We start from the raw sequence: 27,578 nt of genomic DNA on the forward strand, positions 1-27,578 counted from the left end.
GATGTTCCTAATTTCCACCTACCCTATCACAACCAATTGCCTTGGGAGAGATGTTGCCCACAGGGCGCCAATAGCAACTCATTGAGGGGGGAACTAAATCAGGATTGTTGCAAAGGGAAAGGCTTCCCTCAAACTGCAAACTTATTCTGAAATGGCCCTCTCCCCATCATAGCTGTGTGACAAACAAAAATCAAGCCTATAGGGCTCAACAACATGAATAATGCGGCATCCAGTTTGGTCTGTGTTCAAGAAAATAAGCAAATGAGCAGTGTGGTGGGCAGAAAGACATCCGTGCCAGAGCATCACTGTTTAATCTAGCTGGTTTATTGGCTCCAAGAAGCAAGGTTGTTAAATGGGTCTCAGGAGAAAGAGACCCATTTAACCTCCCAACCCTGCAGTTGGATAGTCCTTTCAAGGTCACGGTGAAAGGCCATTGCCAAGCAGAATTAGACGTCTGCAGATTATACTGTATTACTGAGCTAATCCTTCATTGTTAACAAGCCTGAAATTCAGTGCAGCAGAAATAAAAAATAGGAAGCTGTATGTAGGCCCACATAACTTAGCTCATTGCCTTTTCCATGTAGGCCAGCTTTTCATACAACTGTACAGCTATTAGACAGACTTGCAACTCAGAGCCTAGGCTGTGTTCCAGCTTGACTTTCTATCCCTGTATGTTCCCCAAAATCTGGGAAGAGATCATGTTTCTAGAGCAGGAAAAGAACTTCTCCCCTTGGATTGGCCTGCATGAGATGTCAACGATTGCATGGTAGTCGCTTACTGAAAACATTTCTATCCCTTTTTTCTGAAACTTAAGGGACCTTATGTGAAGATTTCAATAAAAGAGAACCAACTGGTTGATGGATTCCTATCCTTTAGGCCTCACCTACAGCTCATTGAGAGAGTTAAAAGGCCATGTTCCTGAGCAGTGACTCACCTTTTGGGTTCAACCTGTGTTTGCCACCACTTGGAAGATGTTTGTCCATGTTGAATAGCTAAGAATTGGATCTTGGCCATTGCTATACCATAGTTATAACAAGACTCAAGCAAAAAAGCATTTGCCTTAAATCTACTTTGGAGTGAACTACTGAGGGAAAGGGAAGAGCAAGTAGACTCAGCTGGGATATGGGGAGAATAACACCAAAGCTCTCTACAGCTCTGTTGTAGTAATTACTAAGGTAGGAAGTACTTTGAATGTTCTAAAAGTGCTACATAATTGCTGAGTTATTTTATTTAGCTAAACATATAATTTTTATATATAGTAATGTTATTAAATAGTAGCATTATTATTATTCTCTGCGCAGCATGAATGAATATTACTATATATCATTTTTGGGCCCAATTCAATGTGTTGGTTTTAACCTTTAAAGCACTAACTGGCTTGTCACTGGCTGGGATGCCACAAGGACTGCCCCCTCCCGTCATGCCCAACTTGCCCTTTATGATCTTCTCAGAAGACCCACTTCTGATGCCCTTGTGAAGTAAGGAGGGTGGCTGTCAGGGAGGGGGCTAAGTGATCACTGCTATCCTCACAGCTTGGCTCTTAATGCTGTTTTTGCTGCTGCTCTTGTTTTATTGTAGGGTTTTTAGGGTTACAGTGATTTAATTGTACCGTTTTATGTACGTCATCTTGGGTACCTTAGTGGAAAGACAGTGAATACATGTAGTAAATTAATAAATTGCTCTCAAAATATAGTTGCTAGGTTGTAAAGAGGGATGGGGTGATGGGACCATACCTTGCCAGTATTTAAACAGCTCCACTGGCTCCCAACCTGCTTCTGAGTACAACTTAGAAGTGCTGTTCCTTCCATTTAAAGCCTTACATCTCTTGGAACTTGAAAGATTGCCTGTTCCTCCTGCCTGGACCCTGCAATCATTGTAAAAGGCTCTCTTCTGGATGCCCCTGCCTTGTGATGTGACTGGTACATGGGAAGAAGAGGGTTGCATTACCCTGTTTGTGGAATACTCTCTGTAGAGGGACTCGCCAGACTCCTTCTTTGATGTCATCCTGGCATCAGGCAAAGACCTATTTGTTGTAAATGAATGTACATTCTAACTGAGCCATATCTGTGGTTTAGCTAAGTTGGTATTTTCTATACTGGCTGGAGGCAATTCTCCAGGATTTCATGTGGGAGATTGAATCTGGGACCTTCAGTATGCAATCCATGTGCACTTACACTGAGCTATTATGGCCTCAGGCTTCTAAAATTGCTGTTAAGCTGGGTTTTTTTCTGTTGCATTTTTAACTTTTAGTGGTTTTATGCTATTTTAATTTTGTGAGCTGCTCTAAAAAGTACCATTGTGCTGGAGAGCAGGATACTCATTCACTAAATCAAATGGATTTCAAATGCAAGTAATGCTTGACAACCTAAAGTACAACCTGAAAATTATTTCACAGCTCCTGAACATAAGCCAGCAAGGGCCTCGAATTCCTGCCTGCCAAAAGCATGGGAGATGGGTGATGACGGCTCATACTTGTGACTTTTGATGTAGAAGCAAAGGTCACAATGGCAGGGAGAACCCATGCCAGCACAAAGGGCCTTGTACAGTCCTTGCTGTATCTTGGCAGTCCGGAGCTGAGAGCGTCCTTTGTGAAAGAAAACTGCTGTAGCCAAACTAATATTAACCAGTCTCTGCAGACAGCCTGAATGCTGCACTGTTTTTCCCTCTTAGGGGGAAAAAAACTGAATTAAAAGGTTCTTCAGTCTCCAAGTGAAATGGTACATTACTAACAAGCGTGTCGTAATTTCGGCATAGGCAAGAGAGCCTGCAAAATCTCTGGCATTCTTGGGTTGCTTTTAAAAAAAAAATCAAAGCCTACAGTGATGCAATTGGGAACTTAAAAGATCTATTTTTTGCTCCAAATTGTGGTTTTATTCATAAGAGATCTAAACGAGGAGTGAATCCACACTCATAAAAATAGCTAGCATTTGTATAACACTGTCAAGTGTTCAGTATTCCATCTGCATTAACTTGTTGTAATAGCTTGCAACTCTGTTAGGTGGGCTAGTATTGTTATTCTCATATTGCACATACAGGACTGATATTATTAAGACTCTCTTACCTAAGGCCCCTAGTAGCAGAGGCAAGATTCAAACCAGGGATTCTGAATTCATAACTCAAGCTCATGTCTCCTTCAGGCTTGCTTACAATAATCTTTAGATGACCAGCTCAATGAGCCCAGAGCATAGTAGGGATTTTGTGGCTAAGTTCTGGGCTGAGTGTGTTCCAAGGTCCTATCTGCTGGACCACTTAGGCATACTAATGGAGAAATCTGTTCCAGGGTGGGAATAAGTAGAGTATGTGGACTTGGATGAGAAGCGCTTGTGGGTCCTGCAGCTGTATTGAGTGAGTACAAAAGCGAATCAGTGAGCTGCCCTGTTACAGAAATGAGTGCTGATAGTGGTAAAGTATATTGAACTGCAAGTGAGAGACAGTGCTGGGCCTACACAGGTTTAAAAGTAAGACGTGGAAATCAACATTATTGGGTTATCCAGAGATTGAATGTTGCACTTCTGGTCAACTGCCAGACAAATGAAATCCCATCTGTCTTTTTTTTTTTTTTTAATTTTAGGGAAACATTTTAGCCAAAGAAAGTTCCAATATTTAGGCTGCAATCCTGTCTACACTTATTTGGGAGTCAGTAACTTTAATTATAACATGTCTATAATAGTAACCATGCATAAGATTGTGTTCTTATGACCCATTCCTATAGAGGGCCAGTGGCAGCTGATCTCCCAGTTTGCTACTGTAAGTAACTCTAATGCAGGGATTCTCAAACTAGTGGGTCATGACCCATCAACCTGGGAATCCTTGCCTCTGCCCCATTAAGGGGTGGGGTGGGGTGAAGGCAGCAATGCAGTCCCCAGGATTGCACCACTGCCAGGGACAAGCAGGGGTTTACACTTACCTAAAGCCAGTACCAGCCTCCAGGGGATGCGGGGAGCCCCTTGGAGACCTCTGCAGGGCTTCCCAAGCCTCCAGATGTTTTAAAATAGTAATCGGATCCCACTTCTGGTTTCATGATTGAAAACTGGGGATCACGTTGCTGCCTCCACCCCTCCCTGGCACCCCTCCCTGGCACCCCTCCCTTGTTTCTCAGAGAATTTGAGAATTGCTATTCTAATGGCAGTGCAGCTGTCATACTGCCATCATGCACTTTGGAGCTGCTAGCGGAAATGACCAGAGGTTCCATATGCCCACTACAGATGGACCCAGGTCATGCCAATGCAGTAGAGGTGGACTGGAGGAGGTGAGGGAAGGGGGTGTTTTGGGGGCTGGAGAGGGTGGATCCCTGTAGCAGCAGTGTACACTAGGATACTATACCTTTTTTCCAGCCTGACCATTGGTGAGTAGGCAGCCTACTGCGAAGTTGTAAGAAAAAGTTTTCCTTCTCTCTCCCAGGCTGTCTGGTTACCTCCCTCCAGCACTGCATACAGTGTGTGCTCTGTCAGCATCGTTGTATAGTGGGTTTGGGATGGCATTGGGCTCTTCGTTTTGAAACTTTTCTGGGTGGAGAGGAGGGCGGTTGGAAGGCAGAGCAAGAGAGGAAGAACAAATCTCAGTGGCATGGCATGTGCCAGATCCTGACTCTATTCCCTGCTGCCTTCCCTCACCCTTACTCCTTGGACTTGAGCCATCAAAACAGCTGCCACAGGTCTGAGGAAACCCACTGGGGCCGCGAAGCCTTCCCCCAAGGTAAAGGAACAATAGTTCCCTTACCTTGAGGAGACCTTCACAACTGCCTTTCTTCTGCAAGATGCACTCCATTGGCATGGTTGCATTGGGGGTGAGGGACAGGATTGGGCTGTGAGAGTCTTATAACAACTAGTCAGATGCACCTGCTGTCACATCTTAAACTAGTTAACATCTTTCTATAACAATTGGGAATTAAATACAACAGCAATGGAAGCTGGAAAGTGTTCCACTAATGGAAAAGTAATTACTGTTCAGGGTGTGCCCATTGTAATTTTTTTTTATTGGCAGTGTAACTAAAGTGATTGCCTTATTAGCAGAGGAAGTGGCTGCCCTTTGACTGCAATTTTGCTTGAGAAACTGCTCATCTGATTATGTAAATTCCAACCTAACCATGAGATATTCCAGATTTGAGCTGCACATTGAACTTCTGGCCTTTCAAACCCCTAGTCTGTTGTCAGGGAAAGCCATCAGAATTGTTGTGAAGACTGATTTGGATTTCCTGTGCCTTTGAAATGCAGAACTCTTGGAATTCTAAAATGTCACCCAGAAACCAGGCTGCCATTAAAGCTGGAATCTGGAACTGTACATCATGCTTTGAAAATTAATAGTAATTCTGAAGATAGTATCCTGCCACATGAGAAAAACCAGAGAAGATCAGCTGTTTGGAGAGAGCTCTTAAGAAAAAACTCCTCCAGAATACACTGGTGTTTGTGCATGCGTATAAAATGCTTCATTTGAGCGGGGACCAAGCTTTTAGGGCATGAGGAAAGGAGCTGAGAATCCCAGACAGGGAAGGGGAGTCATGCTGCAGCCCTGCCCAGTCCCAGCTGAATACCAGTTGGACTTGGGGCTGTTTCTCATCCTTCAACAGATGTCCTGCACTTTGGAAGCTTTTACTTTGGGAGTAAGTAAAAGGAAAGGGAGGAAAGTTGGTTGTGGTTTTAAGTTGGCAATTTTGAAAATATGAGGTAAGGTTTCCTGAGGAAGCATGGAGGATTGCTAAGGGAAGCACTTGGAGATGGGTAGTTGAGAAAACAAAGGTGGGAAGAGACCTTTCTAAAAAGTAAATACTGGTTGTCATCAGTGCAGGTTCTACCTGATAAGTGGAGCAGAACAGGAGATGGACCTCCGTAGCTTGTTTTTGTGGTGCAATTTTAAGTGTTTTAAATGATTTTAAAGGATTTTCATATTCCTCTGAAACAGCCTTTAAACATTCTAATTCTATCAGCCCTTGGTTATGTATATGAGCACTTTCCAGCACTGACATAAGGGCAATGCAGCTCTGAGGTAAGGGAACAAACATTCCCTTACTCTGAGGAGGCTTCCGTGAGTGACACCCAACTGCAAGATGCAGCACGAATCTCGTTGAAACCGTTATACCAGTGCTGGAAAGCATTGAGGGGTTAGGATTGCACCCTAAGTAAGTTTTATAACTTTTTACACAGAATGACCCATAAGAATAGGGCAGTGGTTCTCAAACTGTGGATCAGGACCCAGTGGTGGGTTGCAGCCCAGTTTTTGGGGAGTCATGAGGGGCTGGGCAGAGCCTCCAGTGTAAGCACAGGTAATGGCAAGATCAGATAACTAATTGCCTCAAGCCCTAAGGCTGTTCAAAAATAAAAAAAATAACTGCTAATTAGTCTGAAAACAGCTCAGCTCCTGGAGCTTGCAAGGTAGCTGCTAATCGCCCTGCAAAGAGCTCAACTTCTGGGGTTGGCAAGGAGCTGAGCTCCTACAGTTTGCAAGCATGTGTAAATACAGGGAGATAAATGTGTCATAGTTGATGCCCCCTAATAAAGAATTCTCCCCAAACCTAGAAGATCTTATGGTGTTTTTTTTCTTCCACTCTGCAGAAATGTGAGAAAGAAAGGAGAGCATTCATTAAAGTTCATTACAGCTGCTTCAGTATAAGAAATAGGGTTTTTGTAAATTAAAAAATAAACATAAAAATATTATTACTTGTAAGTAACTAAATATATTATTTCTAGATTTCTGTTTCTTCTATTTCTTTCAAGATCTCCTTTTTTAACGTTTCATAAACCTAGGTTGGCCCCATAGGAGTGTTATTTTAAAAAGTGGGTCCCTATGCTAAAAAGTTTGGAAACCACTGGAATAGAGACAGGGAAAAAATGTTTTTAAAACACTTCTCAATCCTCATCGGCACCTAATCTCATTACGTATCATTAATGTTTTTTAAATTCTCTTTTTAAGAAATAGTTTTATGCAAAAAGCCCTCAAGTTGCTTCAGTCAATAAAAGCAATTTTTGCTATAACCCACTGAATAATTTGATATGCTTTTAAACGGGGAGATTGTGCTAGTATGTGCTAGGATCATCACATTTCAGTAATGCTCACACCATATTACATTGTGTAGTTCTCTGTTTAGCTTAGCCAGTAATTACCTAATGCAAATGTATTCTTTTTCCATTTGGTTTCCATAGCAACACACTGTGGATCACAGTTAGGAATCCAATCTATGAGAATAGAAAAATTGTCAATGTCTAACTGGCAGAATGATTGATTATTCAGATACTTTTTCTACTTCTCTTAAATAAAAAATTAGCTCCAACTCTAAAACGTGCATCATTTAAATAGGAAAACAGTTCAAACTGTTACATTACCGCTGGCCATAAAAGCCAACCTATGTGTAAAAGTGGCAGTTGTGTGTGTCAGGCTTGGATTTCTGCTGAATCCCTTCCAAGCTGGTATGTGTGGGAGTTTTGAAGTACAGCATGGGCTGGTAGAAGAGGGAAACTGAACATTTTCCCTGCCCACGCTTCACCCCCACCATTTTTTCCACATCTTGTTGTAAAGCCTGTCACAGTTAAAGACAAGCTTAAATGAACTATTTTCAAGGCAAGAGGGAAGTATAGGTGAGGACACCATTTTTATCCCACCTACTTTTCCAAGGTGTTTGAGGTAACATTTATTTAAGCCCACCTTTCCGCCGTTTAGGTCCTTGAGGCAGCGACTACCTCACCCCACATCTGATACCTTCTTAGGCTCTGGCTCTCTCAGCCTCTGCAGTGGGGTGAAGAGCAAGCCCCCACTAAAGCACCCACCCTCTAGATCAGGACTGCCCATTTGCGGCTCTCAGGGACCTCCAGTCTGGCCCGCAGGGAGATCCCAGTCTCAAATGAGCCTTTGGCCCTCTGGAGACTTGCTGGAGCCCATGCTGGCCCAACACAACTCAGCGTGAGGGTGACTGTTCGACCTCTCGTGTGAGCTGGGGGATGAGGGTGCCCTCCACTGCTTGCTGTTTCACATATGTGAAGCAACAGCAGCAAAGGAAAGGCCAGCCTTGCTTTGTGCAAGGCCTTTTGTAGGCCTTGAACTGCGAGACCTTCATTCATTCATATAAGTTCCATCGCTAGTATATTTGTTTATGTAGATGAATTTATTCAAATTTTAAATTTAAATTAATTCTTTTTTTTCTCCAGCCCCTGGCCCAGTGTCAGAGAGATGATGTGGCCCTCCTGCAAAAAACTTTGGACACCCCTGCTCTAGATCAGCAATTTTCAATCACTGTGCAATGGCACATTGTTGCACTGCAAATGGTCTGCAGGAGCGCCACAGAAGTTTGCGGGAGGGACCACTGCCCCTGGCTGGGAGTGCAATATGCCTTGTCAACTGTCAAAAAACTGATGATGTGCATTGACAATTTTAGCGCCTTGTAAGTGTGCCATGAGATGAAAACATAAGGTTGAAAATCACTGCTCTAAACCAAATGCAGGAGCAGGGGAGGGCATAGTCTGAAGAGGTATGATGTAGCTATCTTGCTGAAACTAAACTCAGTCTGGTCAATGCGCCCAGGCATAAGTTCTCTCATGGGAGATAGGTGGGATATAAATGTAAAGAATAAATATGTCTTCCTCAGGGCCACACCTGCTGCACAATTCTTCCTACAGAGGGCTGTTATGCTGTTACGCCCCTTCATGTCATTCTGTCCTCAGAACAGTCTTTCAGGGTTGATTATTATGCTGAGAGATAGTGACTGGCCAAAAGTCACCTGAGGAATTTCATGATTGAGTTGTGATTTGATCCTGAGTCATCTGGGTTCTAGTCTGACAGTATAATCAGCACACCAACCTGTCTCTGTGCTTGCTGGAGACTCACTGTGAGCTTAACAGACAGACCACATTGATTGTATATCAGTTCTGTTTCTGATTGAATCCAGAGCTGTTCGGTTAGATAGCCTGGTGGCCTCCTCTTGGCATACCCAGGTGGAAAGAAAAACCATAATAGTGTTCTCTCACTGGAAGTGTTCTCACCCTGTTCTGTGAGTCTAGGCTTCAATGCTTTGTGGTCAGGAAAACATTGCAAGGTGAGGAGGGGAGAGGGTAGGGAAGAAGGAATGTTTACTCTTGCTAAACAAAGGAATTGGGGGGGGGGAGTTTATTCTCCCAAGACAATGCCTATAGAACTCCTGTGGAGAACAATGAAAGTGACTGAGTTCAAAGCAGTGGCATTGGTCACACACTTCCTCGCTGTTGACAAAGTCATTTCCGCTGCAAATATTCACCTTTGGAAAGAGACAGATGTGTTTCAGACAGAGTACTTGCATTGTGTTCCTCTCCTATCTTCAACTGCAGACCCTGTGTACACTTGTTGGGTGTATGACTCCTTATCCAATCTGAGTAAGAATGCAGACTTTTGTTGTTAAGTAAGAAATGCAGTTATTCTGTGTTACACTTCTGTTTTTGTGACCTTTTGCATTCTGGTTTTGCGGTGTCATGGTTTTATTCAGTCTCCTGTGGTGAAACCAAGATTATGTCACTTTTCCACCCATTGACTTTCACACACAGCTGGAAAACCTGAATTTTTTGTGACAGAAAGGTTCAGAAGCCAGAAGGGAAAATACAAAACATGGGGCTTAGTTAAAAATGGCATAGGAAAGGGTGCACACTCATAAATCTGAAACGTTTGAATCTAGGAAGCCCTGGGTTCAAATCCTAGTTTGGCCAGGGGGTCACCTTTAGGCTACTCCCTATCTGTGCTTCAATTTCCGCATCTAAATAATACCTTGTTAAGGGGTGCTTTTGAGAATTAGGATAATAAGTCTTAGCTTATGGAACATTTTAACTCCGGGTTGCATCCACTTATGACATTGATAAATGAATCCTACCTTTCTTCTTTTTCGGAAGTCGTGGCATCCCCAGGCAGTCTTCCATTCAAATACTGACCAGGCCCATACTTACTTTACTGCAGAATTGATGCTGTATCATTAACCTTCCAACCATTCCCTGGGACTAAAGACTGACTGTGCTTTTCATGGAACACATTGGATCCCCCTAGTCAAGAGAACCTCCTCCTAAGCCCCTGCCCTTCTACATAGCATGGGGGAGCATTTGGGTCAACATACAGCCTGTGTGGCTAGTGTTCAGGTACTGAAATGAGGATGATTCTGAAGAAGTAGATTCCTGTCTTTTCAGGTACCCCATATATCTTTTCAGAGCTTGAAACAGAGTTCTAGAAGAAACCAGGTAGAGGAATCTGGGAATTTGAATCAGCAGTGGGACTTGGTGGACACTCTTGAGGAAGCTGAAATCTGTTGGCAGCAGGTTCTGAAAAAAATGAGAGGAAGTATTTACCCAGAATGTTAATTGACTTAGCTGCAGTCCTAACCTAACTTTCCAGCACTGACATAAGGGCAATGCAGCTCCTAGGTAAGGGAACAAATATTGCCTTACCTTGAGGAGGCTTCCACGACTGCCCCCCAACTGCAGGATGCAGCACATGCTCCACTGCCATAGCGATGTCAGTGCTGGAACATTGGTTAGGATTGCGCCCTTAATTAATGAGTGATATTTCATATGTACTCCATTATATGCCATTAGCAGATTTTGCTTGACTGTATAACATGATCAAATATGATTCAACAATTTACACTCCATCTGGTGTGTGTACTTATAAATCCCACCTATGAAGCTTACTCAGTGGGGCTTACTCCTAGGTAAGTGTGCATAAAATTGGTTCACAGCACATTCTCTGTAAAATGGCTTTGAAATGTGATTTACTCCTCTTTTTTATTAAAAACAACTCACTTTTTCATCAGTCACTTGAAACGATAACCTCAGATGACTTTTCTGTTGTGTATATTGGTATGTGAGGCCTTGGTGCCTTTCCCAGATGGCTGATTTTCTCATGCCCTCCTGCTGTATCAGGGCATCAAACAACCAGCTCCCCGAACAGAAGAGGGTGTTTTGTTTTTTATACTGGGTTTGAGCTAATTCAGTGTGCTGTTTGCAGATTCTTTTTATATAACTTTATCTCTGTGAAGCCTAAGTGGAATCATAGAGGAAGATGCAGAATTGTCCTGGCCTCTGATTAAATTCTAAAGCTTCTGTCATTTTCTGTTCAACGATCCAATTTGGTCAATCTGGTAATATATTAGATAATCTGGTAATATACTGGGCTGAGAGGCTGAGAGGCAATCTGGTAATATACTGGGCTGAGAGGCTTGTGGGTTAATCTCAGCTCTGCTGTTGGCTTGATGAACAGGCCTCTGCAAAGTTTTTCTCTCAGCCTCTTTTCCTCACCTGTGAAATGGAAAAAACCTCCACTGGAGATGGAGCCCTTCTCTGCATGTGCCTTTGGAGGGAAGACTCTTGGAGAGAAGGTCATTTTTATTTATTTAAACTTATTTTATTTAAAAGATTTATACCCCACTTTTCCTCTGCTGGATCAAATGAACCCAAAATGTGGTTCTAGATCCAGTGTTTCCTTGGTGTTATCACTGCTGCATTTTTAGCACCACACAAAAACAGTCCTATTCACTCAAGCTTTTAACTGCCCTTTTGTGTCCATGGCTGTGGTTTTTATCAGCTGTGGTATTAAATCTATGTACAGTAGTTGGTTCCTTTTTATTTACGTAGTTTTTTTAGGATTGAGCCATTAAGTCATTTTTTCCTATTTCTGTGTATATGCAACAGGGACCAAATATGTACACCTGTGGGCCAGACAAAAATGGGTTAATTATGTAAAATATGCATATGTAGAAATTTAGTATAAATTTATAACAGATGCATCACTTAGGTTACTGTTGCCTCTGAACTAGAGTGAAATACGCACCAGTTTGGGTACATAAAAGGACCATTGTTGGATTTAACCTGATAATGATCCTGATGTGGAGATACCTTTAGCAGCTGTCCTGCTATGTCCAGACCTCATTTCTTTGAATGCTTTCAAACCTGTGCATCTGCTTGAAGTATTATAAGATCTTTGTATTGTGACCATTTTTCAGTGGCTGCATCTGAAAACTTCTCTATCAGTAACCTGCATGTCCACTAGAAAGACAGACTAAGGGCGCAATCCTAACCCCTTATGTCAGTGCTTTCCAGCAGTGACATAAGGGCAATGCAGCTCTGAGGTAAGGGAACAAGCATTCCCTTACTTTGAGGAGGCCTCTGTGAGTGACACCCAACTGCAGGATGCAGCACATGTCCCATTGGCACCACTATGCCAGTGCTGGAAAGCACTGACATAAGGGGTTAGGATTGCACGCTAATTGGGTATGCCATAGTGTCCAGCCATAGTCTAGGTCAGGTGTGTCCAAATTTTTTGGCAAGTGGGCCACATTATCTCTCTGACACTGTGTTGGAGGCCCAGAAAACATTTCACATTTAAAAAGTGAATAAATTTACATAAATGATTATATTAGAGATGGAACTTATATGAATGAATGAAGGTCTTGTGATAGCTCAAGGCCTATAAAAGGCCTTGTACAAAGCAAGGCTGACTTTTCCTTTGCTGCTGCTTCACAAACATGAAACAGCAAGCAGTGGAGGAAGCTCTCAGCCCGCAAATCATACAAGAGGTCGAACAAGTCAGTCCTTGTGCTGTCAGCAGTTTCGTTGGGCCAGTGTGGGCTCCAGCAAGTGTCCAATGGGCCAGATGCTCATTGGAGATGGGAGCTCCTTGTGGGCCAAATTGGGGGTCCCCAAGGTCTGCAAATGGCCCCCAGGCTGGGGTTTGGTTACCCCTGGTCTAGGTGAAACAGTGGGCCAAGTCCATTGATCTGATGAAAGCTGAAGGGAGCTTGGAATTGGTGATTTTACCTGAAATCTGCGATTATGATTTAAAATCAGCACCCAGTCTCAAGCTACCAAAGTCCACCTTCCAGATGGCTGACAATGGGGGGGACACCATGGCTCGCCTTTGAAACTCTACCTTATAATTCAGTGCTCTTCAAATTGTAGCTTGTGGGAAAAATGTTTCCTGTGATGTGGCTTGCAGATGGAAGGTTTTAATTTGGGTTGTATTTTCTCAAATAAAGAATTGGGCATATTTTTCCCCCCAGCTATGCAATATGGGTGGCATTAATCTATTTATACACTATGCACCTCTCATCGACAAGGATGGTGCACTCCTTTTACTATAAATAATCTCAGGTTATTTAGTTGGTTGGTCATTTGCAAATGGCTCTGTGGTGATTTGAACTGTGTATTTTGGAATTGAGACTTGTGTCCTTGTCATCCCCCATTCTCTTGGTAGTTAGGTACTAAGGACTAGTTTCTCCAATCTACAATATCATGTGGTAAATCTTTGCCTGAACGATATCACTTCAAACTACAAATAGGGAGGGGGAAGGCATGTTTGAATGGGAGGAAAAAACACAAAATTTGCTGCACAAAGAAGAACTGTATGTCCAAGGCACGATAGCAGTACTATATGCATATGCAGATCATTCTGGGCTTCTTGGCAGATCCAGCTGTGAGCAAGAAATTATTTTCCAGCTTATACTTTGCTTTTGTTTAAAAATTCTTCATATCAGCAATTGTTTTACAGAAGTTAGAAGAGGAGCAACGGAAGCTGTTGATCCTTGCAGGGCAGTATATTTTCAAGGGCATCTTCCTTGACAGGAAAATCTTCAGGAATTGCAAGAATTTGTGGAGCTGTGTGTGGGATACAAAGGCGTACTTCCACATCTTCTGTCTTGAGAAAACACAAGGCTCAATCTAATATCCTGTATCCTGAAACTCCTTGACAGTTATGTGCCTGTTGCCCTGTTTTCCTCTGTTGCCCTTACTTTTTAATCACACTGCAAGGGTGAGTCAGTGGTCACATTACACTGGTGTAATCATTGAGGGCCCAATCCTATCCAACTTTCCAGTGCTGATGCAGCCATGCCAAAAGGGCATATTCTGCATCCTGTGGTGTGTGTGTGTGGGGGGGGGACGGACAGTCAGAGTCACCTCAAGGTAAGGGAATGTATTCCCTTGCATTAGGGCTGCATCAGTGCTGGAAAGTTGGATAGTCTAGACTCACATTTGATAGATTCAGTGGAGAATTGATTTGTGTAAGGATGTCCTGAGTCAGCAACTGTCTAAGGGCCCAGTCCTATCCAATATTCCAGTGCTGGTGCAGCTGTGCCAATGGGGTGTGCATTGCATCCTGTGGTAGGGAGGCAGTCACAGAGGCCTCCTCAAGGTATGGGAACATTTGTTCCTTTATCTCGGGGCTGCATTGCGGTTGCACCAGCGCTAGAAAGTTGGATGAGATTGGACCCTAAGACGCTTTCCCAGTGAAAGGGTTTTAGAGATGTGCCCTTTTCATTTTCTCAATGAGATCCACCATGGTATATAGTACACAGAGTAGCAAGCTATGACTTAGGTTTGATTTCTAGCAGCCACTGTAACTGTCACTCCTTACCTTAAAAACTATAATGGTTCTGGTGTTGGATTGAGACCTGGAAGATCCAAGTTCAAATCCCCACTCAGCCATGAAGCTTCCTGTGTAACCTTGGGCCAGTTACCATCTCTTAGCCTAACCTACTTCACAGAGGTTTTGTGGGAGGACAAAAATTGGGGAGGAATTATGTACACCACTTTAAGCTCATTGGAGGTAGGGCATATAAAAATCTGAAAAGTAAATAAAATGAAATGAGTTAGACAAGAATTTATAAAATTTTGCTCGGTACAAACACCACATAAATGATGAATGAGGATTACAGGTTTTGGAAGCTCATTGACCAGAATAGTCATAGAGCAATAATGTTATCCTCTTTGCCAGTTCCTCATATCATTTCAGAAAATCGTCTAGAGCAGATTGAACCATAAAACTTTTCAGTGTTGCAGAAAGAAATTGCCCTATTGCTAAATAATCAAACATGACTAAAGTCCACCAACTGCCACAACACAAGAGAATGGAATTTGGTTCATCCTTTTATCCTCATGGCTGTTATTCAAAGTTTAAAAGATATTCGACCCACGTCACAAATAACTAAAAAACACTTGTCCTTTGTTTGGCTTGGGGGGGGGGCAGTTCATCCATGAAAGTTACTGGGTGATGTTTGGCCAATCACACACATACGTCACAGAGTTGTTAGGCTAAAGTGGGGCAATCTACATCTATTCATGGTACCCTAAGCTCCTTGGATGATAGGTACAACACAATGTTTGATGAATAAGGTTTCCTCCACCCTGAATCCCAAGTGAAGCTAGCCTGAACTCAACAGGGGCTGCCTTTGCTTTTATATGTGCACAGAGTGCCCTTTGAACTTCTACTGTTAATTGGAAGTCAAAATCCCATCAAAATGGCTGGGAGTTAATTTTGAAGTACTATGTTGAGGACTGGAGTGCTGATTTTGTATCCCTAAATAGGCAGAGATCATTCAAGGCCATTTAATACATTTAAAATTTCTCATATTTAGTTTCAGCAAGGAACTGTTTTGTTTACTTAAATTATTTAGATCAGTGGTTCCCAATCTTTAGTAACCTGCAGACCACTGGGGCAAAAATTGGAGTTGTCATGGACCACATGTGTTGGGGGGGGGGGGTCGGGTCTGCATCCTCTCTGATGGTTTGTCTCCCAAGTGTTCCCCTACAGGCTATCAGAGTGAACGGAGAATGGAATGCCCACACCCCAGCTGACAAGTGGTTGTGGCTGTGGGCAGTCTGTTCTAAGGCCTCACTGGTGGTCCGTGGGATATTTCTTGCTTGGTGAGACACTGGAAGTGATCAAAGGTGATTTTTTTCCTGAGACCTCATGGAACACTTCTCAGGGTCTTGTGGACTACCTCCACAGACCACAAGTTGGGAACCAGTGATTTAGAAAAATTGTTCAGGTTTCTCTGCTACTAATTATAGCCTTTTAAATAACTCTTCTAATTTGAAACAAGAAAAAGCATTATAGTCTTTCCCACAAGAACAACCCAAGTAGACCCCCTTTACTCCCATTTTATAGAACCGTGCTTGAAAGAGTGATGACCAAGACCACGCAAAAAAAATCCTCAGCAAAGAGAGTTCAACTGAATCTTGATCTCCCGAAGCCCCAGTATTCAGTAGACATTTGCTGTCACTTGGTTTAAATTTGCCGTATTAATTAACCAAGTGTCTGTAGGCAATAGCTCCAAGCAGAACTTGACCATTAATCTCATGTTACCAGGCCTTTATTTAGATAGTACTGTCCTCTGGGGTTTCCGTGTTGCGGAAGCATCTCTCTTTAGTGTTGCCTGGAGATAAGTCTGACTCTGTGTTATCAATGCAAACTTGGACAGCTACTTCCCTTTTCCTGCTGCATAAGCTTAGCATGATGCTCATATTGTCTCCCTCCCTTCCCCCCCCCACACACATACGCCCCGGGAAACCAGTGTTATTGCAAGCTATCAGAGATTTGCTGCTCCACCCATATCCTCTGGCTTTAATTAGAAAGCTTCAAAATCTCTCAATGCCTGTGTTTTTCCCCCTGGAGATACAAAGTTTTTATCTATCCTTACAATCCCATAGACCAGATTCTATGCCTGGCTAGCTAATGATCTAATTAACAGTGGGTCTTTTTATTTTTTTAATAGAGACCCTGGACCAGTAATTACCAAACTGTGTCCTACGGCATGCATACGTATGCAAACACTTAATAAGTGTCTTTCTATATTTGATTGTTTGAATAGTTAATAATAAACTGGCTGGAATTTTTTTAAACTGGAGGATTGAATGGTAGCAAAACTACTAAGCAAATAAGTAAGAAAAAAAAGCAAATAAAGAAATAGCATGCCCTGTGAGAACTACTAATGTGCTATGAATAATATTTTAAAAAGTATACCTTCTCTCTTCTCAGAGTTTAGGGAAACTCGGGTCATGAACTCAGTAGATGTGGTGTGCGCTCTCTCTTTCTCTCTCTCTCTCTCTCTCTCTGTGTGTTCTTTCATCTGATATTTCCCCCTCCCAATTCTCTGCTTTGCTGTTGGATGTCATTCTTGCATTTTCATTATATCTCCAAACCTTTGTTTTAAGTCTCTCTTTTCAGATTTTGGTATTAAAGACAAGCCAAAATATATGTATGTATACAGGGTATAACGTAAATGGATGGAATTCTTTCCATATGCTGCTATGATGGCCAGTAGCACATATTTCTTGAGAAAAGGATTAGAGACGGATTCATAGATGTGAGACTTGCTGATGCTCATTGTTCATTGGAGTGAACATGGGATGATGCCCCTGCTTATGAGTATAGGGGCTCCCATACTTGTGCTGGGACTTTATAGAGCACCTTGGTGGAGAACTTGTTCTTAAGAAGAATGTGTTTCAGATGATAGTTTTAAAAAATAATTCTGTACTTGGAGAAAACATGCATCAGTTAGTCTGTTTTTTGGTAATCTTAACAGCAGGAAATTGTCCATTTGCTTTATGAGTTTGAAAGTGGTGAAAGAAACCACCTACAAAGAGCTCTTTTCTAGTTATTAAACTCTACACAGAGACTGCTAGCTGCTGTTTTCACTACACAGCATGCTGATGCAACCATCTTGAAATGCTCTCAGTGTGAAACTTGGCCACATCATGCCCCTATGACCCGAAGTTCCTGAAATCTGGGTTACAAATTTTAGTATCTTACACTGAATGTGCTTAATGTGTGGAAGCACATCCAGGGGATTCCCTATTTTGTGAGATTAGGCAGAGAAATTTCTGTGACTACAGCTGGGAATTCCTGTCCCATGCACTGAACATTTCCATCAGGGAGACTGACAGAAAATCCCTAAGCAAGCTGGGCTTGCTGTATTTTGCCTGAAACTTGGAAATAAGGAAATGAAATAAGGACTGAGTTAAGAGTTCATGCATGTGATATTTTGCAAAGAACTCTAGAAAATAAATGTCCTTCTTAAGGTAGTAGTTATTTGACTGTGGGTTAACTGTAGAGTAAAAGTGTGGACACACAGTTGCCAGAGGGGCAGTGCCGAAAGCAGCCTCCCTGTGGCAAATTTTATTGATGTATTTACCATATTTCTATCCCAACTTTCTCCCCCTGAGGGGACCCAAAGCAACTATCACATACATCTTGTCAGGTATATACAGTGGAGCACATCCAGTAACTAACTGTCCATGCTGTCCATCCGTGTGGAGAATGTACGAAGCGGCCTTTCATTGAGGCAGTCCATTGGTCCATCTAGTACAGTATTTCCTACATTAACTGTCAGCAGCTTCCCAAGGTTTCAGCCAGAGAGTCTTTGCCAGTCTGACCTAGAGATACCAGGAACTGAATTGGGAACCTTTCTATCAGGAGGCTGCTTTTACTAGCATCTCTGTAGCATTTATAACATGAGCTCCAGCATTAATGGTTGAAGAGATAGCCAACTGGGGTCACATACAACGTGCATTTTCTTAGGTAGTGGCTGTGCATTTGAATGCTATGATGAATCACAGACATCAGGCAACATTGCAGCACACTGCCTCCTGGTCCAACCCAGTTTTCATACCTTTTCAAGAAGGCAGTGTGCCATGACTTTGGTATGTGTCAGTGACACAGAACATTCAAATGAAGAGAGAGCTTGCCCTTTTTATTTTATTTTTTTAAGCCCTGATGACATCCACCCAAGAGTTATTAAGGAATTGAAGAATGAAGTTGCTGATCTCTTGACTAAAATATGCAACTTGTCCCTCAAAATGGCCACGGTGCCAGAGGATTGGAGGATAGCAAATGTCACACTGATTTTTAATAAGGGAAGGAGGGGGGACCCGGGAAACTATAGGCTGATCAGCCTAACATCTATACTGGGTAAGATGGTGGAATGCCTCATCAAAGATAGAATCTCAGAACACATAGATGAGCAGGCCTTGCTGAGGGAGAATCAGCATGGCTTCTGTAAGTCTTGCCTCACTAACCTTTTAGAATTCTTTGAAAAGGTCAACAGGCATGTGGATGCGGGAGAACCAGTGGATATTATATATCTGGACTCTCAGAAGGTGTTTGACATGGTCCCGAACCAGAGGCTACTGAAAAAACTCCACAGTCAGGGAATTAGAGGGCAGGTCCTCTCATGGATTGAGACTTGGTTGAAGACCAGGAAACAGAGAGTGGGTGTCAATGGGCAATTTTCACAATGGAGAGAGGTGCAAAGCAGTGTGCCCCAAGGATCTGTCCTGGGACTGGTGCTTTTCAACCTCTTCATAAATGACCTGGAGACAGGGGTGAGCAGTGAGGTGGCAAAGTTTGCAGACTGGGCTATGTCAGAATGCCAGATGCAAGGGAGGGCACCAGGGTGCAGGTCTCTTGTTCTCTTGTGTGCTCCCTGAGGTATTTGATGGGCCACTGTGAGATACAGGATGCTGGACTAGATGGGCCTATGGCCTGATCCAGTGGGGCTGTTCTTATGTAGTGGCTTCACCACTTCAGCTTCTCGTCTAAAATCACTGTTGTGTAAGATACACAAGAGTCTTTGCTACACTCCATTATTAAACATTCCTAGAGCTACTATTAGCATCTCAATTCCTTTTGACATAGTTGTCTCTTTCTAGGTGGACCAGCTAGCCAATCTTGTCTACTCTGACTTGCCAGAGTCTGAGGCTGAGATTTTACCCAGTGCCTACCGTCTGAGCCCTTTTTTAAACTGGAGATGCCAGGGATTGAACTGAAGACCTGCACATATGACCATCCCTAAAAGGGTGCAGGGTCTGGGGTGACTCAGCCAGTGCAGGGGGGGGCTCTATTATGGTCACATATATGTAATGGCATTAAAAATACCTAAATTAATTAATTATGCCCCAAACGTCAAGTTAATAAATATGAGCTCATTAATTCAATAATAATAGTAGTAATAATAATAATAATAGAAACACCATTTTCTTTATTGAAATTTTAAATATATATTCAAATAATTGACCCAGCTAATAAAATGGATATAACTGCTACAAAAAATTAAAATATAAAATACCAACTAAAGCACTCTAGATTAAACTCAACTCGCACCCCAAAGAGAGGATTCTCACTACAGTGCTTGCTTGCCCCAGAGACGCAGAGAGACAGGAAGTGAGGTGCAGCACTCTGCAGTGCCCCTCCATGTGTGGGGCCCAGGGTGGCCACCCCAATTGCCCTCCCCAAGGGATAGGTCTGCCTGCATACAAAATACTGAGTTGTGGCCCCATATTCAATTCCTCCTGTTGGAGCACAGAATTGGGCCTTCTTGGTTGTCCTGTGTCCTAGGCATCCTGTGTTCAGACATTTACTGGATAGGTGATGTATAGTGGAAGAGTTGGTAGCCAGCCCTCCCTACTGCGTATGCATAACCAACAGCTGTCATAGGCACTCCATATGGAAGCCTCTATGCATGCTCTTCTTTTTTAAAAAGAGGAGTAGAATTGTACAAATACAGTATTGTGTACAGTTCTCTAAGTGGAGTACCTGCATCGTATGTTATCTGTGTGGTTGAGGGGGGAGGGTTGCCAGTCTTGCACTTTGCTGACATTGATCTGATAAGTATATGAGCTGAGCCTCAAGCCATCTGTGTTTTGCTCTGCGTTTTAATGGTTTTTGGGCCATTGATTGCCATTTCTTCAACCATGTGTCATTTGTGAAAGAGAGTAATGAATAGGTAGACAGAAGCATCTTCTTGATTATTAAGAGAGTGTAATGAGTTCATGGACGTATACTTGGAATCTGTGCAGAGCATATTGGGTTTTACACCTTGATTGTGCACTGCTCTTTTAGGTAGGTGGGTGATGAGAATCCCCTTTTTCCAGCCCACTCCCCTGCAGTGGGATTTGGCAAACCAGAGAATGCATGGTGTTGTGCCATAGCCCTGCAAGAACAACTCCAGTTTCAAGATGCCACTTTTTCATTTGCCATTGTTTTGCAATATCACACTGCTGAAACAAGGTTTGTGCTTTCTAAGGAAGCAGCTGCCTCCCCGCTCTGGCTGTGTAAATTATTAGCCTCCTTCTGCTACATCTTGGGATTTTTCACATCCTGATATTGCAACAGAAGTTGGGCGTACTTTATAATCATGGGGCAGAGTTACAACACAAGCAAGAATGAAGTCTCTTTTCGTTTTGTTTTAAAACAGGGTTCTATTTCTTATTAGACGTAGTTGCTTACTAGTTTTGGGCACAAAACCTACTAATTTCTGCCGTATCCTATCCTTCCTTCTGGGCCAGGCAACCTTACATGGGGCTGCTCGGACTTCTGGCAGAGATCCAAGTAGCCCCATAGGCAGGCTGGCACATTACTTGAGGTAAGGGGGAAATATCCCCTTACCCCAAGGAAACCTCCAGCTGCCTCCTAAACTGCACTGTATCCAGCACAGGCCATGCAGCCTAGTTGCAGGAGTGCAGATTAGGATTGAGCTGCCCATGTTATTTAGCTTTATTGTTGGCATTCATGTTTCGAATTTCTGTCATTTGATGCCCAGGGCAGCTTATGTCATAAATCAATTCTAACAATATAATAGAACAGTCACTAAAACACCACAGGTGAATTGTAATGTTTATTTTTCATATATATGAAATTATCTCAGTGCTTCTGAGAATAATTTTTTTAATTGCAATGTATCCTTCTATTTACATGTCAGTCATTGTTTTTGAATATCCATTTGAGACCCTGCCTTTGCTTTTTCACTCCCTGAGTCTGCCTCCTCCTCTGATTTAGCATGGGTTGCTCCTTTTTTTCCTGATAAGGGCTCCTGTGCATGAAGCATGGAAAGGGTGTGCTAGGGTCAAGGCAGAGAAATACGCTCTGAGAAATATGCTGACTTCAATTGAGATGGAACCTGCCAGCTTGTAAGCCGTGCATTGTCTCTAATCAGTCCTGTGCAAGCACAAACCAAACGTCTTGATCCTTCAGCAAGTAGTTACCATGCAAGAGGGAAAATTGACCTACGTTATAAATGGAGAGACTTCCTTGGCCTCAGTTGTGAAAAGGTTGACCAGGCCTTATTGAGTTTATCTTGGAATTTGGTTCACTCACATTCGCTCGCTCGCTCTCTCTCTCTCTCTCTCTCTCTCTCAACCTGGTACAACCCCATGGAGAGTGTCCTTTGAATTAAATATTCTGGTCCTGTGAATTAAATATACTGGTGTGATGGGGGAGAAATGTGACACTGGCCATTATAGTGGCTAAAATGCCAGGCTTAAACAATGAAAGGAAGGTGCAGGTTTGTTTCTTGCTGAATAACTGAGCAGGCAGCTGCCTACAGAGTTTTCCTAAAATCTCCCAAACTATAAAGCACTAGTTCTCACTGAGGTGCTAAACCTGTGACTGGGCTGTGGTTCAAGGCTGCAGGTGGTGGCTCATGTTATTGAATGTGCCTGCCTACAAAACTTTCCTCCACATAGAAATCTAGGTAATTGACAAATCCAGTTCTGTATGTGAAACAAATTTTTATTTTTGCATAGAGGAACATGCCAAGAAGTGCCCTTATACTGAACTTTGGTTTCTCTGCATAACTGCCATCCAAAATGCTTAATTTAAACAAAAAAAACCAAAACAAAAACCCACTAAAAGTCATTGGTGGGTCAGCTGTGGCCTGTCTAGAGTGGCAGCTGATGTGCTGCAGCCAATTCCAACTGTCTTGCACAACTGTTGGCTGTACAAACTATTATGAAAGTGCTCCCTAGGACCAAGCCAAAGACTGTCTGTGGCTTTCTGTAAATCCAGAGTAACTCCAGATATAGTTTTAGTACAATTATTACCCACTGGTGATTGCTTAACTCCTTTCAGCTAAGATAGCTAAATCAGCAAAAAATCATTGGGGGAATATGTGTTTGGCTATGCACATATCACAAGGTGTAGCGTCACTTGTTTGAATGATGTTTCTTTGGTTTCAAATACTGTGAATTAGAATGGACTGCAGGGTGAGCTACATGTGATTTTTCCTTTGAAAAAGCGTGCTTTGCTTGAAAAGCAAGCTTATCTGAAAAGCAGTCTGAACTGAATATAAAATCTGTTAAGGCAGAGGCATGAATGAACCTCTTGAATTCATTGGAATGGTGAATTAACAATGCATTGTTCTTAAATGATCACCCAGCTTACATACTATCTGCTCTTGGTTCACTTGGACCAGAAAAAAACTTGCTGCAGGCCTGCATTAAGAGTCCTACCAGGGAATGTACATAATCCTAACCCACGTTCCAGTACTAATGTAAGGGCAATGCATTTTCTAGGTAAGGAAACAAACATTCCCTTACTTTGAAGAGGCCTCCATATGTGTCCCCCAACTGCAGGATGCAGCAAACATCCCATTGGCACAGCTATGCCATTGCTGGGTTAGGATTTGAGTCTAAATTACTGACACCTGTGTGGAGCCTAGATTACAAAGTCAAGGATCAACAGACAGCACCTCAACCTGTATTTTAGCCTGCAAGGTGATTGTGGTGAAGACACACCAGTTTCCAGGAACTGATAGAATCAGGCTAGGTGAAACATGGTTAAACTCTGCGTAAAGCAGTTCCGTATGTTTAAGAACATGTCTTATTAGGACATTGCAGTATTTTCTTACACGCAACCCATATGAAACTTCTTATGGTTAAATTCTGCCTTATTTGTTGCTTTTCACAGATGAACGAGAGGCAGTCCAGAAGAAGACATTCACAAAGTGGGTTAACTCTCACTTGGCACGCGTATCCTGTAGAATTACGGACTTGTACGCTGATCTTCGTGATGGACGGATGCTTATCAAACTGTTGGAAGTTCTTTCGGGAGAGAGACTTGTAAGTTGTCATTCCACAAAACACTGCCCTCACTCTAGGAAAACAGATTGTAAAAAAAAAATATTTTGATCGTTGGCTCTCATGACATATCTTAGTGTGGCTATGGGGCAATTGAATGTTTGATGACCCTTCCATATATGTTCTGTCGTTCTGCGTGATCAAAATCATTGGAGAGTAACACATAAGAATTGGTAGACTAGGGTGAACTCTTCCCTTGGTACCCAGTTATCCAGTTTTACTTGCTTGTAGGGCAAAGTATCATCTTTGCTGATTGCTTTGTTAGGTTCCTTTTGCTAATAGCAAAATTGGAGATGGCTCCTCTTTGGAAAGATGTTTCTGTTTTCTCTGTCACTAACTGAATCATTAGGATATGGAACTTAGTTTTAGCAGAAAAAAAAATTATCCACAAGCCTGCTTGTCTTGAGGGGTTGGTAAACCTGATTCTTTCTGCTCTATTCGGTATCCCTTTCTGAACCACGGTAACAAAGATCCCTTAGTGCTTTGTCCAACTAATTGTCATTTATCATTTTGAAAGGACTCACTTGAGTCTTTGTGCCATTTGTTTAAATTTTGTTTGTTGCTCTGAGACAATAAATACTGCAGAAGTTCTTTGTGTTCTGTATATGAATCTCTTGATAAGCCCTGATTTTGTAGTTTTGTATGTTTTTATTCAATTTGCTGAAAAATTCAATAAGCACATTTTTAAAAGATAAAATAAACATTTAGAAGAAGTAGTCAAGCAATTTTTAAAGAGAAATTAGCTTCAGCAAATATTCTTTTCTTCCCACCCTACATCATTAACACCTGAGCAGAATAATTATGGTAACATTGTTATATAATTTATGAATGCCATGGGGTCCTGTGGTGCAAAGCCTTTCAGACTTCTTAAGATATCAGCTGTACAGTATAAATGTCCCTGTGCTCCAGAAACCACCTTTTTTCTATTCAGTTGAAAGCTCCTTTTGTTTTGTCCCATAACTCCTAATTAAAAAAGAAAGGTTCAGAAATTCAAGGTTCACTTTCATGCTAGCAAAGATGTCAGACCCAATTGTTCCATTGCCCAAAATAAATATACAGTGCAAATGAGTGCCATATTAGGTATCAATTAATTCACTAGTTGGTCACTATTGCGGACAGGCTGCTGAAAGCTTGATTAGATGAATCCTTGTTCTGATTCTGCAGGGCTCTCTTTATGGCCTTCTGTGAACTCTAGCACCCAGTATATAGCATGAGAAAATAAATGTCTATTTTTCATTATATGAAGAGGTAATTGGTTACAGACATGTGTGCCATAAGCTCTTAGCATAATTAACTGGAGGGCTTTGTCCTAATTCCAGCACTGGGCTTGCACAATAGTGGGAAGCAAAAGCCTACAAAAGCATTTAGCTAACACTCAAGAGGCAATATCCAGGAGGCAGCAGTCCCATGAGTCCAGCTGAGGCCTGCAGCTTAGAAGGTGGGAATTGTTCCAGGAAGAGGCAGGTCCTTATTTGTCTCTGCTAACCCTCTGCTTATTTGTAATCTGCTAATTCATTGCGAGCCGTCCTTTATCTTGCATTGTGCTAGTCTGCCTTATGGGTGAAAGAACTCCACATATTTATGTTGTGGGAAAGGAAGCACTGAAATTGCACACCTGTCTCCAGAGTTTGGGCCCAAATGTAGAGGTGGAACCATCTGGTCCTCTCCACTTTGAGCTTCAGCAACTTTCATATTACCTGTTCTTATTTTGCCTACAATAACATTGATATCTTTTTAATTAGCAAATGGAATTGGCTGTCCTGAGCAGCATATCTAACTACTAACCCCTGCTAACAGGGTAAGAGGCACTCTTTCAAGTGGGTGCTCCTCTTTTTAACTGGGGGAGAGTAACTAGCCCACCTCATCCCAGCAGTGTCTTTTCTAGTGGCTGCCTGCTGGTATTCTTTTGCATCTTTTTAGATTGTGAGCCCTTTTGGGACAGGGAGCCATTAGTTATTTGATTTTTCTCTGTAAACCGCTTTGTGAACTTTTAGTTGAAAAGCGGTATATAAATACTACTACTACTACTACTACTACTACTACTACTACTACTACTAATAATAATAATAATAATAATAATAATGAAGATATAAAGCTCCTCAGAATTTCCCCTAGATATTATATTATATTATTATCATAAATCATAGTTATTTCTCAGCCTGGTTATCTCTTTCTAAGAATGAACATGACTTCAGCATCTGTTATTTAACTAAAGCATTCTAGCATGCCTTCTACCTCAGACAAACATCTAGATAAGGTGGTTTGTGAAAACCTAGAGATAATTGCATACATTCCAGAGTAAATTAGCAGGATTAGTTTTCCAGTCCTGTTTGCCAAGGGATCTTCTACTTACGTTTTTTTTTTCTTTGCACATGCTAATATTTATTTTGAGTTAAGTATACCAGTGGAGAGCCCAGTGCTGTGCTTTAAAGTACAGTTGTGCATCTCTTAACAACAGAGATATGTTCCCATACCCCCATCCTTGAGTGATGCTTGACATTAAACAAAGCGTCCAAAGCTGAGGCACAGCTCCTCTCACATCCAGGGGCTTTTCTGAGCCCCATAGAGATAGCACGTATCCACATGCTGCCTCTGCGAGACTCAGAATGGCTGTTTTGGCTGAAAAGATGCAACTTCCGGTTTCCCAATGGAAACCAGAAGTCACGTTTTTTCACCTTATACGGCATTCGGAGGCCCCTTATAAGCTCTCCTTATAAGGTGAAAAACATCACTTCCGGTTTCCTGAGGAACGCAGATGCCCACTGCTTCTGCAGGGCTCAGAAAAGCCCTCCCCTCAGCTTTGGAGGCTTGGGGGGAAGGGGAACAGGGACCGGCAACGGCCGTCACATATGCTGCCCATTGCTGGTCAGAACGTTGCTAGGTGACGTTCACCTGTCTTGTTACTGTGGAGTCACATCTTGTGCAAGAGTTACATTCTAAAGGCAAAAATTGCATATAGTCAAAATGACCTTTGAAAATATCTTAAAAGCCCAATCCTGCACAGGCCATCTGATGGTGGCATACCTCCTGCATTAGTGCTGACTTCTGTGAAGCAGTTAGCGCCATTTGCAAAAGGTGCTCCAACAGCATACCACTGGTATCACAGGTGGGAAGGCCTATGCCTTCCTGCTCACTTCAGTGCTTTTCCCACAACTTGCCGGAGCAGGTAAGTCAGCAGGAGAGGTTAGAGGGGGTGGAAGGGGGAGGATCGGCAGCACCAGCACTGCCAATGTCCTATCCTCCCTTCCTGGACCAGATCCCATGGGGTGGGTCCATGTGGACTTCTGCCAGCTATTTAGCTAGTGCAGATCGAGTAGACCCCTCCAACCAAGCCATAGGTGTTGCAATTGTTCCCTTATTCAGAGAAGACCTGGACTGCCCCCCCCCCCGGATGCAGCAGTCACCATTTTGGCTCTACTGTGTCGGTGAGGAAGGATCAGATTGGGCAACTAATTGCTTGTGTTTAAGAGCCATGTTGTACACAAAATACGTACTGTGCCTTTAAAAATTAAAATCACATCATGAGAGGCACACTGGAACTGAGAGGGATCCATGGAGCAGCAGGTTCACATTTCTTCTTGTGCTATCTCTGGGGCTTATGCTCATATTGTGGGTGGAATCTCCCACACTGTTTAAACTGTTTGCCCAGTATGTATAGTTGAATTCACAGAAGTTATATGCATGTATGATGTGACTTTACTGTATATTTGAAACCAAGATTTTACAATCCAGAACCTCTCTGGAGACTATTCACAACATTGCGGTTCCTGAATTGCTTGTTGAAAATGTGTCTAGGGAATGGCCTCACTAAGGTTGAATATGACTTTATGGCACACACAGTTGAGAAGATCCCAGAGCTATCCTTCCAGCACACACTTCTCATACACACTATCCTATCCAACTTTAGATAGCCCAATCCTATCCAACTTTCCAGCACCAGTGCAGCCGCAATGC

The 27,578-nt window shown here is 42.5% G+C and overlaps 1 protein-coding gene across 5 annotated transcripts in view; it reads left to right on the forward strand.

Annotated features, from left to right (window-relative positions):
* The window catches only part of SPTBN1 (spectrin beta, non-erythrocytic 1), a 214,449-nt gene that overhangs the window by 108,335 nt on the left and 78,536 nt on the right, over positions 1 to 27,578 (forward strand). For all 5 annotated transcript variants that reach the window (XM_066625923.1, XM_066625931.1, XM_066625951.1 and 2 more), the window contains one exon: positions 23,455 to 23,606. In XM_066625923.1, the coding sequence (XP_066482020.1) occupies positions 23,455 to 23,606 (152 nt within the window). The remainder of the gene's footprint in view (positions 1 to 23,454; positions 23,607 to 27,578) is intronic.

The sequence above is a fragment of the Tiliqua scincoides genome, chromosome 1, assembly GCF_035046505.1.
Source record: "Tiliqua scincoides isolate rTilSci1 chromosome 1, rTilSci1.hap2, whole genome shotgun sequence".
NCBI classification, from domain to species: Eukaryota; Metazoa; Chordata; class Lepidosauria; order Squamata; family Scincidae; genus Tiliqua; species Tiliqua scincoides.